At 46.5% G+C, this 16,681-nt stretch overlaps 2 protein-coding genes and 1 long non-coding RNA gene across 4 annotated transcripts in view; all 3 read right to left on the reverse strand.

The window, feature by feature from the left end:
- MAP2K5 (mitogen-activated protein kinase kinase 5) overlaps window positions 1-5,503 on the reverse strand; it is a 126,008-nt gene extending 120,505 nt beyond the window's left edge. For both annotated transcript variants that reach the window (XM_017830326.1, XM_017830325.1), the window contains exon 1: window positions 5,316-5,503. In XM_017830326.1, the coding sequence (XP_017685815.1) occupies window positions 5,316-5,450 (135 nt within the window). In that variant the 5' untranslated portion in view covers window positions 5,451-5,503. The remainder of the gene's footprint in view (window positions 1-5,315) is intronic.
- Window positions 5,504-7,810: 2,307 nt separating this feature from the next.
- On the reverse strand, window positions 7,811-12,003 carry LOC108504793. Its single transcript, XR_001877252.1, has 3 exons — window positions 11,786-12,003; window positions 10,058-10,796; window positions 7,811-7,922 (listed from the first exon to the last, which is right to left on the reverse strand). It is a non-coding gene; the product is annotated as an uncharacterized LOC108504793 (long non-coding RNA).
- Window positions 12,004-13,403: 1,400 nt separating this feature from the next.
- Window positions 13,404-16,352, reverse strand: CUNH15orf61 (chromosome unknown C15orf61 homolog). The gene is made up of 2 exons (XM_017830338.1): window positions 16,022-16,352; window positions 13,404-14,074 (listed from the first exon to the last, which is right to left on the reverse strand). The coding sequence occupies exons 1-2, from the start codon at window positions 16,350-16,352 to the stop codon at window positions 13,947-13,949; spliced, it is 459 nt and encodes a 152-aa protein (XP_017685827.1). The 3' UTR covers window positions 13,404-13,946.
- Between the last annotated feature and the right edge of the window lie 329 nt (window positions 16,353-16,681).

Here is a 16,681-nt window from a genome sequence, read left to right on the forward strand (position 1 = left end):
TTCCCCCCAGGAACGTGGAGGGATCCACATCCTCCCAGCTCCACATCAGGCACAAAGTTTGGAGCTTTTTTTAGTGTTAACTGGAATTTCAACTTCTCCAAAAGTCCACAGACGGATTAAAATGCTGAGGGGGGGGGGGGAAACCAGGTTAAAATAGTGGGAGAAAAATCAGGTTAAAAAGCCCAAAGAAGTGAAGGTTAAAATACCCAAAGAGGTGAGAGCCTGAGCATCACGGCACAATTCCTCCCAGGAACACCCAACACTCCCCAGGTTGTGGGATCCCTCAGACCTCACAGCTCTGAGCCAAACCAGGAATTTTTTCTGCTGACACAAGACAAGAGCTTGTCTCATTTTTTAGCCTTTTCCCAGAGCCCTGAGCCCAAAGGCAGCGAGGAGCAGCCGTGGCAGCCCTGGGAGGCTCCATAAGTCACGTCAGGGCACGGCACAAATTCACAGCGTGGCTTTTTCCCTCCCCGCTGCTGATTGCTCGTGTCAGACAATCTCTCTGACACTGACAGTGTCACCGAGTGATTAGAAATTAATGAAGAGCAGGATTTATTGCAGCACGTTCCCCGTGAGCATCTCAGGGTGCTGAACCCCCCCCCCCCATGATCGCTGCCCTGTCACTTCTGCCTCCTTTTATTTTTCCCTGTTTCATCTAAAAATACGAAATTAAAACGTTCTGTGTCGTATCAGAGAGACACAATTAATAAAATGAGAAAGCAGCAGTGGCAGCTTTAAGATTTCCACGGAGCTGAAGGAAATAATAATAATTCTCAAAACTTCCTCGTGTCGTCTTTTCATTTCAGACACTCAAATAAATCAGTGTGTGCCATTTAAACTACTCATTGTATATAAAAGATGTGCAATACACCTGAGCTAATGATGGAATCGAAAATTTGTGGAGGCAAAAGAGAAAAAAAAAAAATCCCCAAACGTTGCCATGTTAACAAAATTTGTCCATTTTAATACTTCTACAGGGCCTGTCAGTCCTCTGTCAAAAGCCAACCACTATTCCTAATAAGAAATTAAAGTCTTGCCTAAACAGAAGGCTGTACTAACTAATTATCCCTAAATCCATTCAGTTAACCATCAAAAATTCCTCAGGAAAAACACTTTAATTGTGTTAGATTTAAGCCACTTGTAAAATACTCTTCTATGGGCACACAGATGCTTCCATGAAACGGATTTAAAAATTGTTCTGGGGTATTTAAAAACTGTATTTAATGGGTGTGCAAGCACAGCCCTGAGACAGAGGCACTTCTGATGGCCCTAAAAGTCTGAAAACAAGACTCCCAAAGCTGTGATAGCAGTGAAACAGTGGTAAAAAATTCTTACACCTCCTCCTCCCCCATTTAAAATAACTTTTCCTGTATGTTGACACTTCTTTAATATGAATAATTAACAAGTAAGTGAATTATCCACCATAACTCTTACACTGAATAAACAATTGACAAGAAAACCCTCCCAACAGCCACAAAAACTGTGCTCAGCTTACAGTAATTTTATTAAACCAAAGTATCTGAGAAAACCAGCCTTGCAGGGAGGAGGAAGGAGGGAAATCCCCCCTACTATTGTGCAGGAACCAAAGTGTTTTCAGCAGCTCCAGGAGATTTCCAAGCTCAAACATCCCCCCAGACCTCTGGGTGACCCAAGCTTAAAGGATTACTCCAAATTTCAAGGGATTACACGTGCAGGGGGATTTTCTACTATCACAACAGAGATCAGGAACAATAAAATGCCACAACTTGGAGGGGGCTCACAAACATCACAGCTCCTGTTTTAGCTCACAGGGCTGAAAAGCCTCCAAGAGGAGGCAAAAAAATCAGGGAAGAGCAGCTGCAAGGGGGAATTCCATCAAATCTGCCCTCTGGAAGAGCCCTGGGGTGGGAAAGCACAAAGTGTGAAAGCCCTGCTTTGATGGCAGTGTAAATATTGAGGGCACAGCTCTCACCTTTCACTGGGAACTCGTTTTGTCTCGGTATGACATGAAGTTTTCCAGAATTAACACCAAGTTGCTTAAATACCCCAGTGACAGGACAAACTAGTGGAGACAGCCCCACTGAAAAAAAAACAAGCTTACTGTAATTCATTTAGTGGTGCCTTAAAAATAAATCTATTTACTGGGAACTTACAGGTCTGCAAAGCTGATGCACAGGGAAGGTATTTAAAGTGACATTATGGAGAACAGCTCCGAGCAGCCACTTCAGGAAAGTAATCAAGAAAGTGCCTCATTTAAAGCACACGGTGCTGCTTCCATGGATCACACACCTGCAGGTCCCAGGATTGAATCCCTGCTGCACAGCTCAGGAGCAGGAAAAACTCCTGCAGAAGGCAGAACTAGAGCAGCTGAAAATTAAGAAGTGTGTCAGGCACTGCTCTGAGCATCAGGCTCCTGACTCCAACTGGTTATTCCATGGCTATGGACAGGATATTTGGGGATGAACAGGATATTTGGTGACTCTACACAGCTTCTTCTGTGGAAAAAGGAGGATGGAAATATTCTTGCACACCAGCCTGAAATGCTGCAAGGCTGCACTCATCTGTGTTCACAAGGCCACCTCCATTTCTAGGATGCTAAATTAACAAAAATCACCTTAAAAATATAAAATACAATCCTGCTGTTCTCAAAGATAATTTTAAGGGGCTTTCTTAACACAAAGCAGCCCATGGGACCCACCTTAGAAGGAAGAGCAGCCTCACTCCACAGCTAATCCAAGGCTCCCCCCAGCCCCAGTTCCCTCCAGTGCAGAAACCTGGGGTGTGCAGTTGGTTTTTGGAGCTGGTTCTCCAGCTGAAGGCAAGGCAATATTCCCATCAATCTCCTTGAAGCACAGGCACAAGGAATGGGATGGATCCTGACGTGCTCTGCACAGCCCCACAGGGATTATTCAGAACTTCACTGTGCCCCAAACAGCAGGAGCTGAGAAAAAGGGGATGTTTGCCCTTCCTGGGCCTTCAGTTCAGGGACATGTGGGCAATCCCTGGGCTCTGGCTGGGTTAGCACCACTCAGTAGTTCCCATTAATAGGGAACACCTGAATTCTCCAGGTGCTCTCTAGTTGTTACTAACACACAAACCCTCTTGCAGGTGAGTGGAATCAGGCCAGCAGGCCAGCAGAAGGTGGGGTCAGCCCCACTCCTGCCCTCCCCACCACACTCCAGGCTCCTCCCCAGCCACAGGTGGTGATGGATCTACCACTTCTTAGTGTCTGGAGCCTTATTTCATTGAATTTCTGTAGTTATCACACAAATGAATATTGTGATGGCACCTCCCGAAACACCACCAGGCAAAGGAGGGCCGTGAGACAGTTCAGACCTTATTAAACTTCTCCCTTCTGGTCTGAAGGTTTCTCAGTCCACAAGGGAGGGGTTTTGACGTGACAATGACAGTTATTGACTGGTGGTACTGCACAGCTGGACAGTGTCACAGCCCCCCTGATGGCAGCAATGCCATCACCTCCTGACTCACCACGTGTCACCCAACAATTCCAGTCACCTCCAGCTGCCACCAACACCCCCAAGGCCACAGAACAAGGGTGGAGAACTAAAAATTATCACCACCAACAGAAATCTGACCTGATGCACAACACTGGCACAGGTTGCCCAGAGAAGCTGTGGCTGCTCCATCCCTGGAGGTGCCCAAGGCCAGGTTGGAGCACCCTGGGATAGTGGAAGGTGTCCCTGCTCATGGCAGGGGGTGGAATAAGATGCACTTTAAAAGTCTCTTTCAACCCAAACCATTCTACAATTCTATGATTAATGAACACAAGTGTAATGAGTAACTGTGAGTTTTGAGAAAACCAGCAATGTTTGGTCCTGTCAGGTTCTACCATCACGTGCTGACTGGAGCAACAACCACCTAAGCCATGAAACAGGAAAGTCAACCTGCTTATAACTAGAAAAACACATCTTTAAAAGGCTGGTAGAGCTGTTGGATGGCTGCAAACCAACAACTAACAAGCATCAAAACTGTGTGTGAAGGGAGAACAAAAAACCTCCTCCTTCCTCAGTGACATGCCCTTCTTCCTTATCTTTTCACTTCTCTCACACTCAGAGTGACCAGGAAGCTCCACTTCCACGTGACTGGAGGTTACTGCAACTGTTGGGCGCTCCTCAAGGTCCTGTGTCATCCACTGACCTCAATTTCTCTACCTATTTTTAAATAATACAACCAAACCTAAATTTCCAATAATTCTAGAACGCCAAAGGATAGTCCAATCAATGATTATCTCACTTTATTTGGGGGGAAAAAATGGAAAACATGAAGCAGAGCGTGGATTAAACCCGACTCAGATTTGCACCACTTTGTCTGAAGGGCAGAGTGGGTCATGCCAGGCTTGTTGTGCAACCAAAGGAAACTCACAGTAACCACCAAGGGGAAACTGCCCTTCCCAAAACCCTCACTGATCTCTCAAAAGTTCTGCTGCTGCTGCACCTCCACCCACAGAAAGTCTTGGAAAACACTAAATGTTCGGAAGAAGGAAACCAGGAACATTTGCCACCTGCTCCAGTTACCTGTGCAACCTTCTACAGGCCCAACATCAAATGTTTCGCAGCCAATCAAGCCCTGATCTGCCACGTGTCTTCTCAGTAAAACACAACACTTCGAAAGAGATCTGCAGAATCTTTCTCCAATATTAAAAACAAGAGAAGAAATTAAACATGCACATGATCAGTGGTGAGGGGAGACTGTCTTTAGAGGAACAGGAGCACATGGAGTCTCCAGCAAGGACGTGCTGTGGAGGGAACACGAGGCCATCCTGCAGGAAGTCTGACCTGCACGCAAGGATCGGACATTTCCTTGGGCTAAGGATGCAATGAAGAAGAGACACTAAGTGGGATAAACACCATTTCTGAGGAAGGAGAGGGTCCTTGTACACTTGGTGTGCAGATGGAGGTGCTGAGGGCAGAGGAGACACCACGACCCCCCAGCCCAGCAAGGGCAGCACCACCAGGAGCAGGTGAAGAAGCCCCAACCCGAGCCGGGAACGCTCCTTCCCAAACCACAACTGTTTAAACCGCCCTAAAGCCCCGCCTTGCCCCCGCATCCAGCGGGGGATGCCCTAATGCCGGATCCCTGCCCGTGGCACGGGGTGGGACCTTTAGAGGAGCCCTCCAGCCCAAACCATCCCACGGTGCTCCTGCCCGGGGACCCCCGCGCGGAGCTCGGCTCCGAACCCCGCGAGGGGCGCGGGAGGTGATTCCACACGGGGCTTCCCGTCCCCCTCCACCTCCTTCCCACTAAAACTTCCCGGCGCAGACATGACAACGCCACCACCGTGCCACCCCTCTGCCCCCCGCGGGTGCGCTCACCAGCACATCCCTGAAGAGCAGCTGGGGCGCGGAGTGCACGGTCCAGTCCACGGCGGCCCCGTCGGGGATCTTGATGCGGATGACGAGCGCCTGGGCGTCCATGGCGCGGGAGGGGCCGCAGAGCAGCCAGAGCATCCCCGCCCCGGCGCTCACATGCTGCGGCCGCCCAGGGCTCCCGGGCCCGGCTCCGCCGCCCGCCCGCCCGCAGGAAGGAGCCGCTGCCCCGGAACCAAAACGGCGGGAGGGGATGGATGTGCGGCGGGGGAGGAGGAGGAGGAAGGGGAGGAAGGGGAGGCGGCGCCATGTTCGGCGAGGAGGCGGCTCCGGGTTGGGAAACCGCCCCGGGCAGCGGGAGCGCTCCGGCGGTAGTTCCACCCCCTTTATGCCTTGTGTTATTCCTTGTGTTCGAGCAGGAAAAGCGCAGCTGAGGCGGCGGATCGAACCGGGCTGGGGTTGCTGTAAAAGCAGCGCCAGGTGCCCGGCGCTGCCCGTGCGCGCAGTGCCCGGCGAGGAGAGGCTGAGGGAGCTGGGGGGGCTCAGCCTGGAGAAGAGGAGGCTCAGGGGAGACCTCCTCACTCTCTGCAACTCCCTGACAGGAGGGGGGAGCCGGGGGGGGTTGGTCTCTTCTTCCAGGTATCAGCAAGACAAGAGGGCTGGGTCTTCAGCTGTGCCAGGGGAGGGTTAGGTTGGATATTAGGAAGAATTTCTTTCCAGAGAGGGTGCTCAGCCATTGGAGTGGGCTGCCCAGGGCAGTGGTGGATTCTCCGTCCCTGGAGATTTTTAAAAAGAGACTGGATGTGGCATCAGTGCCATGGGCTGGGAACCACGGCGGGGTTGGATCAAGGGTTGGACTGGATGATCTCGGAGATCCCTTCCAACCCAGCTGATTCTGTGATTCTAGTTGGGGTCTGAACCCTCAGAGCCCCCGGGGCTCCTGCCCACACAGACACACCGGCAGGGACCAAACGCCAGTTTGCGTTGGAATGAACCTCCCCCGGAGCTGGTGGAGTCACCAGGGAAGCGTTCCCGAGGCACTCTGGGACGTGGTTGAGGGGGGCGGTGTAGGGGACAGGGTGATGGTTGCCCTGGATTTTTAGTCTCCCTGGATGTTTAGTCTCCCCCAGGCTCGATGATCCCGTGGCCCCGGGAGTGTCCCGCTCGCCCGGTGTGTCCGTCTGTGCCTCCCTGTCCCGGCACAGCAAACCAGGCACTGGGAATGGGCTGCCCCGTGTTCCCGCACAGCCCAACATCTGTAGTAAGAGTTAAGTATTGGAGCAGTTTTACCAACATCACTGTTTCCAAATCACAGAACTCTCAGCTAAACACCTCCTTTACCGGTACCCAGATGCAATTCTGCCTTTGCTGAGCTCTTCCGTGGCTGTCAGGGATGCTGGGGACACGAGCCCAGTCCAAAACGCGACCCAGCTTTGTGAGGAGAGAAATCCCCGTTGAAGCCTCACATCCCACGTCCTTCACAGCAGCAAAGAACGTGTTTTGACAGCTCTGCACCTCCCCACCACAGCCCCGAGCCGTGACACACTATATTCAGTTTTTAAAACAAGCTTTTCACCTGACACCAGTGACAGGGAACGCTCTCCCCTCCACACAGCTCCAAACTATCCATTTCTTTTTATTAACAGCAGAGCATTAATCTCAATTGTGGGCTATTGATCTGTGCATTTTATCACACTCTCTCGCATTATCATCTACGACAAACTGGACTGTTTGAGTTATATTATCAATTTGGGGGGGGGGAAGTGGGAGGTATATTTGATTTAATTCCTGAAACATCTTCAAGATTCCTCTTATTCGAATTCTACTTTGTTTGAGCTTTAGGAGGAAAAAAAAAAAGATCTTTCAATGGCCATTAACAGAGATAAATTTTCTCTCTGTTCAATAACTTTATAATTTAGTTCCTACACTAAAAATTAATAGAGCCCCAACTCCTAAGTATCTAAGGGACTGGTGCTGCCCACACAGACGTCTTTCTGTTCAAATGAACCTTTTACCTGCAGTCCCTGTGTACCTTTCACTCAGGTTCATTTCAATCAGACTCATTTTCTATTAAATTTTAAAGAATAGGACACAAAATGAGAGAATTTCTATAGACCTGCAATTTTTCTAAAATGTCTTTTTCATTTACAAGGCTATGGGGAAAACCAACTCAATTTGCCAAATTTGCATAAATATTATGTAGATTTTCCAGGGCTAATCATAACCTTAATCCCCCATTCTGATTTGTGTAATCAAACTTGAAGGGTTTTTATATCTTAAGATATAAAATCATGTGTTTTTTTCATACAGCTTTGGTTTTGCCAGACTTCTTTAAAACCTATGCTTGATCAGAAATTTTCATTCTTAAGGCAGCATTTGAAACAAACAGTTGATATTTATTTTATCAGCCCGCAGAATTCCTGCTGTGAGAACAGAATGTCACCAAAATCCAATTCTATGTTTTTGTCCTCGACGTTGGGGGAAAATCTGTGATGCAGGAACACAATCTATGATTTTTTTTAATACGCATCATAAAATATCCTCAAAGTCCTGTGTTTGACCGCCCCGAGAATCTCCTCTTAAAAAGTTCCTGACACAGGAGGTTGAAGGCTCCTAGAAGTAAAAATAATTAATTAATTAATAAACAATTAAGCTGATTTTCCCCACGAAATGCAGCTGCCACCCCGTCAGCAAGAACCACGCGTAATTTCCTGTTTATAATTACGCCTCAAAAGTTATTGTGGATCCACAATGCAGCAGCATTCGAAACCTGCAAAGGAACAATATATCAGTTCTTTAATTACAGGAGGACAGTGGAGCAGCCCGGGACTGGTGTAAATTCTGGTTGTTTTTGTGGGGGGGAAACGTTCTCCAGCAGTGCCAGACTCGCTACTCGCAGTCTGCTGCTGCTCTCTGCTGCTTCCCGGCGCCGTGGAGAGGACGGGGGGGGGGAGCTGGAGGTGGCCACGGCAAGAAAAATAAATATTTATTACCAAGGAAAAGCAAAATGCTGATGCAGACGGGCAGGAAAATCATTAGGTTGGAATCTCACAGGAGCGCTCCGGGAAAAATCCCACCGCGCTGTGGTTATCGGGATGATTTGCAAGGCCTTCAAAAAAGTAAGGAAAGGAGTTATTGCTTGTTTAATTCCCTCTGCAAAGTTGCCCAACCCAAGTCATTTTCTATCTTTGCCACGGATATCATATAATGGAGTTTTGAGCCCCTCCACCAGAACTCTGTCCAAAGAAGAGGGAGGAAGGAAGGAGCAATTCTCCTGGTAGTATTCTTGAATATTCCAGGATCTGGATCTGGGTTTTTCCTTGCTGTTGCTGGAGGGATGTGGGAGCTCAGTCTCTCCTGTCAGGAGTTACAGTGTGCAACCAAAATTGGGACCCAAAATTCCTCTAGTCCTGGGCTCAGATCCCTGGATAAAAGGGGCAGGAGGCACAGGAAGGACGCTGAGGATGGAGTCAGAAAGTCCTACATTTTCATTATAGCTCCTGCTCAGCATCTCTGGGAATTTAACCTCACTACTACTGGAATTTGCCCAGTTATGACACAGGAACAACATGTATTTACTATGTACCACAGTTCAACAGTAAACATTTAACTATTAAAATGTTTTGGAATGCTGTATTCCCAGTACATGTTACGTGGAATTCAATACAGTTTATATAAAACAGACTCCAGGAACCAGGATCTATGTGCCAGTCCTTGGTTCACTGGATTCAGTTTATCATCTCTGCTTCCTCCCTGTGCCAGTTTCCAGGCAGGAATTAAAAATAACACAGGACAAGCTCTTCATTCCCTGGAAAAAATGGCAGCTGATCGTTGTTTTAGGAGCCCACGTTTTCCTGTCCTTTAGAAAAGACATTGATACGTGTTTATAAAATAATGGATCGTGGTGAAATCCACCTTTTTTCTTTCCCTTCCCATGTCTTCCAACAGCTCGGGAGTGCAGCAAACTGAATTCCCTCAGGCTCCTGAAAAAAGTAGGTCAACAGTGTCCAGGCTTTCTAAACATATTCTTCCCTCAAATGCATCTCCTAGAAAGAATCACCAAGTGCTCCACCCTAATCGATACATGTATGGATTAACATTCCTTAAGCATTAAAGCTTCCACAAAACTGCCTCCCCACCAGCCCTTCCAGTCACTCTGCAGTTTCTCTGGAATAAGAGGCAAAGGAGTGTTTGTGAACCAAATATCAGGAAATAATTGATCTTATTTTCAATTCAGTTTCAATAATTGATCTTCGTTTCAACTCACGGGGAGCAGAATCAGACCTCAGATAGATCTTTTAAAGCTCTTCCTCACAGTAAACTCCTCTTGGAGTGAAAAAAAACCAAAACAAAGGTAAACTTGATTTAGGCTGAATTAGTAAATGTTGGGTTCTTGCTTTAAATGATGAAGATATATTGAAATAAAGCAGATTACACGATTTGGAGGTAACTCCAGCAGTTGGCCTGGGCCACAGTGGCTGTGTGTGGTTAATGATGTTCTGTCCCCCCACCAGCTGCAGGGGCTGCATAATTGTTTTTTCTGTCAACCTATAAATTCTTGAGTAACAACAAAATTATTGTGATTTTTCTTGCTAAATAATTCATATCTCACCAAGCACGTGGATACCCAGGCCCATGAATCACTAAGCACGTTACAATGAGATCTGATGGCATTTCTTCTTGTAAGAATAAAACCAGCTTTGGGGGTTAAACCTGGTAAAAATCAGGTGTTAAAATTTGAAACTTACCTTTTAAGCTTGGAAGTTTCCTTGATCAAACTTCTTGTCCACAGGATTGCTTTTAATCATGTTTTGTGGTGTTAATTCTATTAAGATTATTAATATCACTGAAAGTAATAGATTGGTTTTCTAATGAACTAGAACAGGGCTCATAAACTGTGCTTAAAGTGATGCAATTTGCTTTTGAAATCACTCTAAGTCGTGTGTATTTTGCTTTTTAAAAGACTTAAATGCAAAACCAACATCTTATTCTTTTCTAGAAATAAATCTTTTAAACAAACTTGGGATGTATTAGTGACAATTTTAGTTCTACATCCCCTTGATGCAATGGTGGAGTTGCCACTTTTTCTTAGGTGTATTTAAACTGAAAAATACAGCCCAAAAAGTGTAACCTGACATCTGTTTCCAGAACCAGGGAAAGAAATCAAGACAACTCTCAGATTTATTAACTTACTTCTCTGCAGTGAACATGAGTAAGGAGCTACAGCAAAAGGCAATTTAAATTAAATGGCCAAAGTAAATAATATATGAAGCAAATTCTCCTTTGTTTCAGGCAAAGTTGCTTTAAAGCAGAGGCCTGAGGGCATTCAACTATTAAGAAATAGCTAAATTTTATTCAATAATAATGTACATCAGGGAGATCTTTAATTCTGGTTTGCAAAGAGATTTAGGTCAATACAAAAGGTAAGTTGAGGACAGATCCAACTTCTGCTCAAGTCAGTGGAAGGTCAGGTGGCTCCAGGTGTCCCTGAAGAGTGGAGAAATGATTTTTGAGATAATAAGAGAGCACTAATCAAATACACTTGGGAATATCAACCCTGACTAGTATCTAAATCCAATATTAATTTACAATGGGACAAAAAGGTAAGAACTTCACGTCCACCTGGAGGTTTAGCAAGGATTACATCAACCAGTGGTACAAGGGGTGATGTTATATCCAAAAATATTTAAGCAGGATGAGCTGCCTGGCCCCTGTTTGCATTCCTAGTCACAAAACTTCTTTCAAACAACCAAACCACCCCTGTGTTACCACCACTGGAAGGAGACACCACCGGAAAAAAAAACATTTCTTGGGGTAACTCTCATTAGAGCTGCACAGAGCCTGTGGTGAAACATTTGTCAAACATACAAAAAAGGTATAAAAGTGAAATATAGTAATTAAGACCTGGGCTTCATCGATTGTGGGGCTTAAGTCATTTTTCACAGCAAACATAAGATTTAATAAGTATAAGTAGTTAAAGCTCCTGCCTTGGCTGCTCTCATTAGCATGTCATTGAACCGGTAACAAAGAGCAGCTCCTCGTGTGTTGATCACCACCTTATCTTTGAGAGGCAATTAAGGGCCTCAATCATCACAACAAGATTTGATTGTGCAGCCCTTATTGGACATTGATCTTTCAGCAGAGCAGTTACATTTTCCATTAATTTACAGTAGCACAGTTTAACTGGGATACCTGAGCCCCCTGACCCCGGGTGAGGTGGAACACCAAGAGCTCCTTCGGGTTAAGATGCCCCCAACAGTCATTATTGTTTAAAGAGATGCTACGAGGAGGAGCCACCTGATCCTCTGGGTTTAGGCTGAGGTTTCATCTCTCTGAAGTAGTTAAGTGAGGTGAAACAAAGCTCTCTGGCTTCTTAACATCGGCTCTCCCTCATTTAAACATCATTCTTGAATAGGGCAGAGATAATTAAGGCTTAGGAGATGAACTCAGACTTTGTTTGAAATGGAAGAGCAAACCTGTAAAGGCAGAAGGGTCATTTTGTGGATCAGTTATTCCCCCCAAGAAAGTTTTGGGACAAGGTGCTGTGAATCCTCTTGGCCCCCAGTATTTCCATCCTGCATTCAAGCCAAAACCTAAGTGATAAAAAAGAGACACTAAGCAGCGTGTACTAATGGCAAAAGGAGAGTGAAAGTCAGATGAAACGTTCTACCTTTGAAGAAAAGCAAGTAGGTTTATATTCATACTTGAAAATTATTATAACTCCAGCGTTATCCCTCATAAACAGCCAATTTTCCCTCTGAAATCCTGTAAGAGCTCCCACACGAGCCTTAATGAAAGGAATAAATGATATTATATTTGCACTCTGCCCTCAGACATCTTCCAGTTCATCCTTCAGCACGATCAGCTTCGTAAGAGCAAGAGGTCTATTGATTTTCATGTAATACAAGAAAATATTACATTTGCTTAATTGTTACACAGTGAGATCATTGAACAAGAAATCAGGGCCCTATTTAATGCTGTGAGCAGCACAGAATTGCAGGGATCAATAGGGTAGTTTGTCAGAGATGTTCTCCAAGGAGCCTTGCCCATCACCGTATGGACAAGGAGGCGTGTTGCCTGCAGTTATTGAAAAACAGGTAAGCAAAGTCAGCAGTGCCCATTATCAGAAATCAAACAAGCTGCAGTGAGAGCAGCACCAGCTCCAATGAAGTGCTGTATTTATGGTCTGGTAATTAAAAACCATTTTATCAAGCCTGTGTTGAGCCCAAACCTTTACAGCCAGGTATTGACGAGCTCCGTGGCAATGAATGAGCAGTATTTGACTTTAAACTTATGAGCTGCCGTTCTTTCACGGGGAAAATCAGCTCTGGGAAGATGCTAAGAGCAACTTTTATTATTAATGAGGGTTCTTGTAATCCCATCTCTTCATCTTGGAGACACAGTAAACTTGTGTCAAGAACAGGCTCCAAAATTAAACAAAATGAAACTTCTCTGATTAAAGTGCTTAGTGTCGCTTTTAGCAAAGCTGCACTTCATTAAGTGGGAAGCACTTCCACGGAATTCAGGAGAAAGTATTTAAATGAAATTATCCTGTAGTCAAAGCTTGATAATAACTTACTGAGGAGCAGAGGTTACCCTCCAAAACCAGCACCTGCCAATTTTACGTTTATTTTCCCACTTATGAAAACTGGAATGACCAACTTACGTCACCAGACGTGGGATTTGGAACCAACAGCATTATTTGCTGGCACTAAAACCAAGCACCAGTAATAGATCCTGTACAGGTCTCTCTGTTGTTTGAAATTAATGCCCAATAATTCCATATTTCCACTATCCAAACAGCTCCCCAAAAGCTTCTTCTCTGCCCAGGTTTCCAGCTGAAGTCATTCTGTCATTACACGTGCCTGTAAGTTTTGCTGTTAAAACTGGAGAAATCAGTTATTTGCATCAAAAAAATGAGAGTAGTGTTCTTATTCTCCTGTGTTAATTAAAAATATCAGCAATTTGTAAATTAGCACAGGGGACTGAATCTTCTAGATCACTTAGGTTTTGTTACTTACCTAAAAAGCAATTAAAATTAAAAATAATAACACACCTGGAGTTCCAAGAATTGCAAAAGATACAAGCATCAAATGTATTTTAGATTTTTTTATTTAAATATCATTTAAAGAAATGTGATACAGCCATTTTGAACTTCTCAGGCTCTTCCAGGTGATTGTAAAGTCAGTGCCACAAATTCATTCATTCAAAGTTCCAACTCTAACAATTAGTGCATTGTGAAACATCCTGTCAAGAGTCTAAACCTGAGCAGCTTCATCTTTTCAGAGACATTCTGAAAATGCCAGTGTGTTCATATTCACATTTTACTTGTCCACAGGCAGTTCTCTAATTTGGTAAATGATCTTTAAATTATCACAAGCTGCACCAGTCAGTGACTGCCATAAACCCCCTTAGAAATATTAATTCTTCTCCCAAAGCTTCTACCTTTTCAACTTTACTGACCTCTGCAGAAATAAATCTCTCATGACCAAAAAGTCCAGGAAGCTTCTTGAACCAGCACATTAAAAATGAGGATGCACTGTAAGAAAATAACAGTTTCCTTCAGTTCTTTTTAGTCAAAGGGAGCAAATATTTGCAGCAGAAACCACCAAACAACAGGGACTTGAAGGCCTGAGTTCAGTACATGGCTCCTTCGTCTTCTTTATTTAGAAAATAAATAGTAACTGGGCCGTGACTCGTTTGAACAGTCTCTGTGACACTGGCAAAGAACCAGGAGCCAATTCCATACAGTAAAGTTGGGATGCCTAAGGAAAGACAAAAACATGTTACGTACAAAGAGAGCAAGGCAGGGAAAATTAAACTGCAAATTGATAGTAAATGAGGACTCCAAAATGAAACGAGAGGGAAAGCATTCCTGGAAAAGCTGCTTCATAATTTTGCCTTTCCTCAAAGGCAGCTCACAGGACAAAACACCCTTTCTGTGTGTTGAGCACACGGGAGTCAGGAAATAGCCAAAGAAAAGCAGGGATACACAGGAATTATGAGAAAAAGAAAACAGGAGGATAATGATATGAAATGAGTGAAACATGGTCACGCACACAGCCTGATTTCTACCAATTATATATATATATATATAAACACACAAACATATAAACATATATATATATAAATATATAAACACTAAACCCAAACTCCCTGGACATCCACTACATTATCAGAGTTTGTCTATGAATCAGAGCAGAGACAGGATGGAAAACAGGCAGTGAGTTCACAGATGAACATGAAGCTGCCCTTGGGAAAATCAGACCCAACCCCAACAGAACTGCAACGGGCAGAAAGGTTTATATACAAAAAGTGACATATTTTTCAGCACTGCCAAGTTACCCATCTATTACAGACAATATTTTATTTATTATAGAAGGAAAAATGGAGATGGATTTAGGCCTTGAATCCAGAAAGGTTCAGAAAACACCACATTTAACGTGCTTGAAGTATCCAAATGCTTAAGCAAGATTGTGAAGGAGGAGAGGTGACTTTTTAATCATGTTTTCCCATAATTTAAATCTACCTGCAGGGAGCTGTGAGAAAGATAAAAGGTCTGACTGGATGGAGGGGAAAAAAACCCCAAATTTAAAGTTGTTCTTACAAAATCAGTCTCTGTGATTGTATTTTCTCACTAGATCAGTCTGGAAAGATCAGAAAATGAAGACTAGCAGACATGTTTTGAAAAAAAGTCACTGACCACTTGTAAAGTGAAGGAGATTTTTAAAAAATAAATATGAAAACAACAAACTTATGAAATGTTATGCCACTGTCACTGTCAGCATTTATAAGCATTGTATCCACAGCCAAAGTTTTGAATGAACGTGTTTCAAAACTTATTTATACTTATTTTTATATTAATGATGAAGTGCTGACGGAGCATTTTTATTGTAAGGATTTATATTCCAGCAGCACATGAGGATCAAAGCAGACACTGCCGGTGTGGAAGAGGCAAAGATTAGCCCAGAACCAGAGTTTGGCTTCAGCTGATGTTTGTGTATTCGCTCAGAGGTCAGAACTTCATCCACGGCATCCAGATTTTCAGATGGAAAACGCTCCGTACTAAAGGTGAGAGCCATTTAAACACCAAGCGCTGGCGCGTTTGATTTGTTGCTCTCACAAGTGGCCGGAGAAACACGAACTCGGTGAAACCTCCCCCAGTATCGATTTACAGCTCTGCCTTCTCCCGGAGCCGCAGCTCGGGGGGTTCTCTGAGCTCACGGAGCCCGCTCCGGGACAAGGAGGGGGACAAGGAGGGGGACGAGGGGACGGGGACAGGGAGAGCGGGGCAGGAGGGGGAAAGGGATATGGAGAAGGGGAAAAAGAAAAGGGGAGAAGGAGAGAGGAACAAGGGACAAGGAGGGGGGGACAAGGAGAAGAGGGACAAGAGTCAAGGAGGGGAAGGACAAGGAGAGGGTGGCAGAAGGAAGGGGAGAAGGGCAAAGAGAGGGGAACAAGGGGAGAGAAGGAAGGAGAGGGAGGGGGAGAAGAAGAAAGAGAGGGGAGCAAGGAGAGGAGGACAAGGAGGAGAGGGAGAGGCGGGCAAGGAGAGGGGGACAAGGAAAGGGGCCGGAGCTCCCCGCTCAGCGCCACCGTCCCGGCCCTCCCCCGCCGCCGCTCCCCCTCAGGCTCTGCCCGATCCCGCCCTGCCCTCCCCGGGCTCTCCCCGTCCCCCGCGGCCCCAGAGGGCCCGGCCGGGCCGCGCTCACCGGCGTTGAGCGCCTTGAGCGCGGTGAAGGCGGCGTTCTGCAGCGCCAGGTCCTGCGGCGCGGCCCGCGAGCAGTGGTACTTGATGAAGGGGAAGCAGCCGGTGCGCAGCACCAGGTAGTTGGCGCCGTCCACGGGCCAGTTGAAGTGCGAGAGCCCGAACTGGTCGTTGCGCACCGCGCTGTACTTGACGCAGAAGGAGGTCCAGTGGGGCAGCCGGCGCTGCCGCAGGTGCTGGCTCAGCACCTCCGAGGCCGCGGGCCGGGCCGGGGCCGGGCCCCGCCACAGCAGCAGCGCCAGGACCGCCTCGTGCAGCCGCCGCAGCGCCCGCATCCCGCGGGGCCGCCGGGCCGGGCAGAGCCGCGCCTGCGCCGGCGGGCGGGGACGGGCCGGGCCCGAGCGCGGCCGGGCCGGGCCCCTCATGACAGCAGGGACACCGAGAGGGGCTGGAGCGTGTCCGGGGAAGGGGCTGGAGCAGCAGGAGCAGCTGAGGGAGCTGGGGGGGCTCAGCCTGGAGAAAAGGAGGCTCAGGGGAGACCTTCTGGCTCTGCAGCTCCCTGACAGGAGGGGGGAGCCGGGGGGGGGGGGGGGGGGGGGGGGGGGGGGGTCGGGCTCTGCTCCCAGGGAACAAGGGACAGGAGGAGAGGGAATGGCCTCCAGCT

The sequence above is a fragment of the Lepidothrix coronata genome, unplaced genomic scaffold (genome assembly GCF_001604755.1).
Source record: "Lepidothrix coronata isolate B3197 unplaced genomic scaffold, Lepidothrix_coronata-1.0 Scaffold176, whole genome shotgun sequence".
Classification (NCBI taxonomy): Eukaryota; Metazoa; Chordata; class Aves; order Passeriformes; family Pipridae; genus Lepidothrix; species Lepidothrix coronata.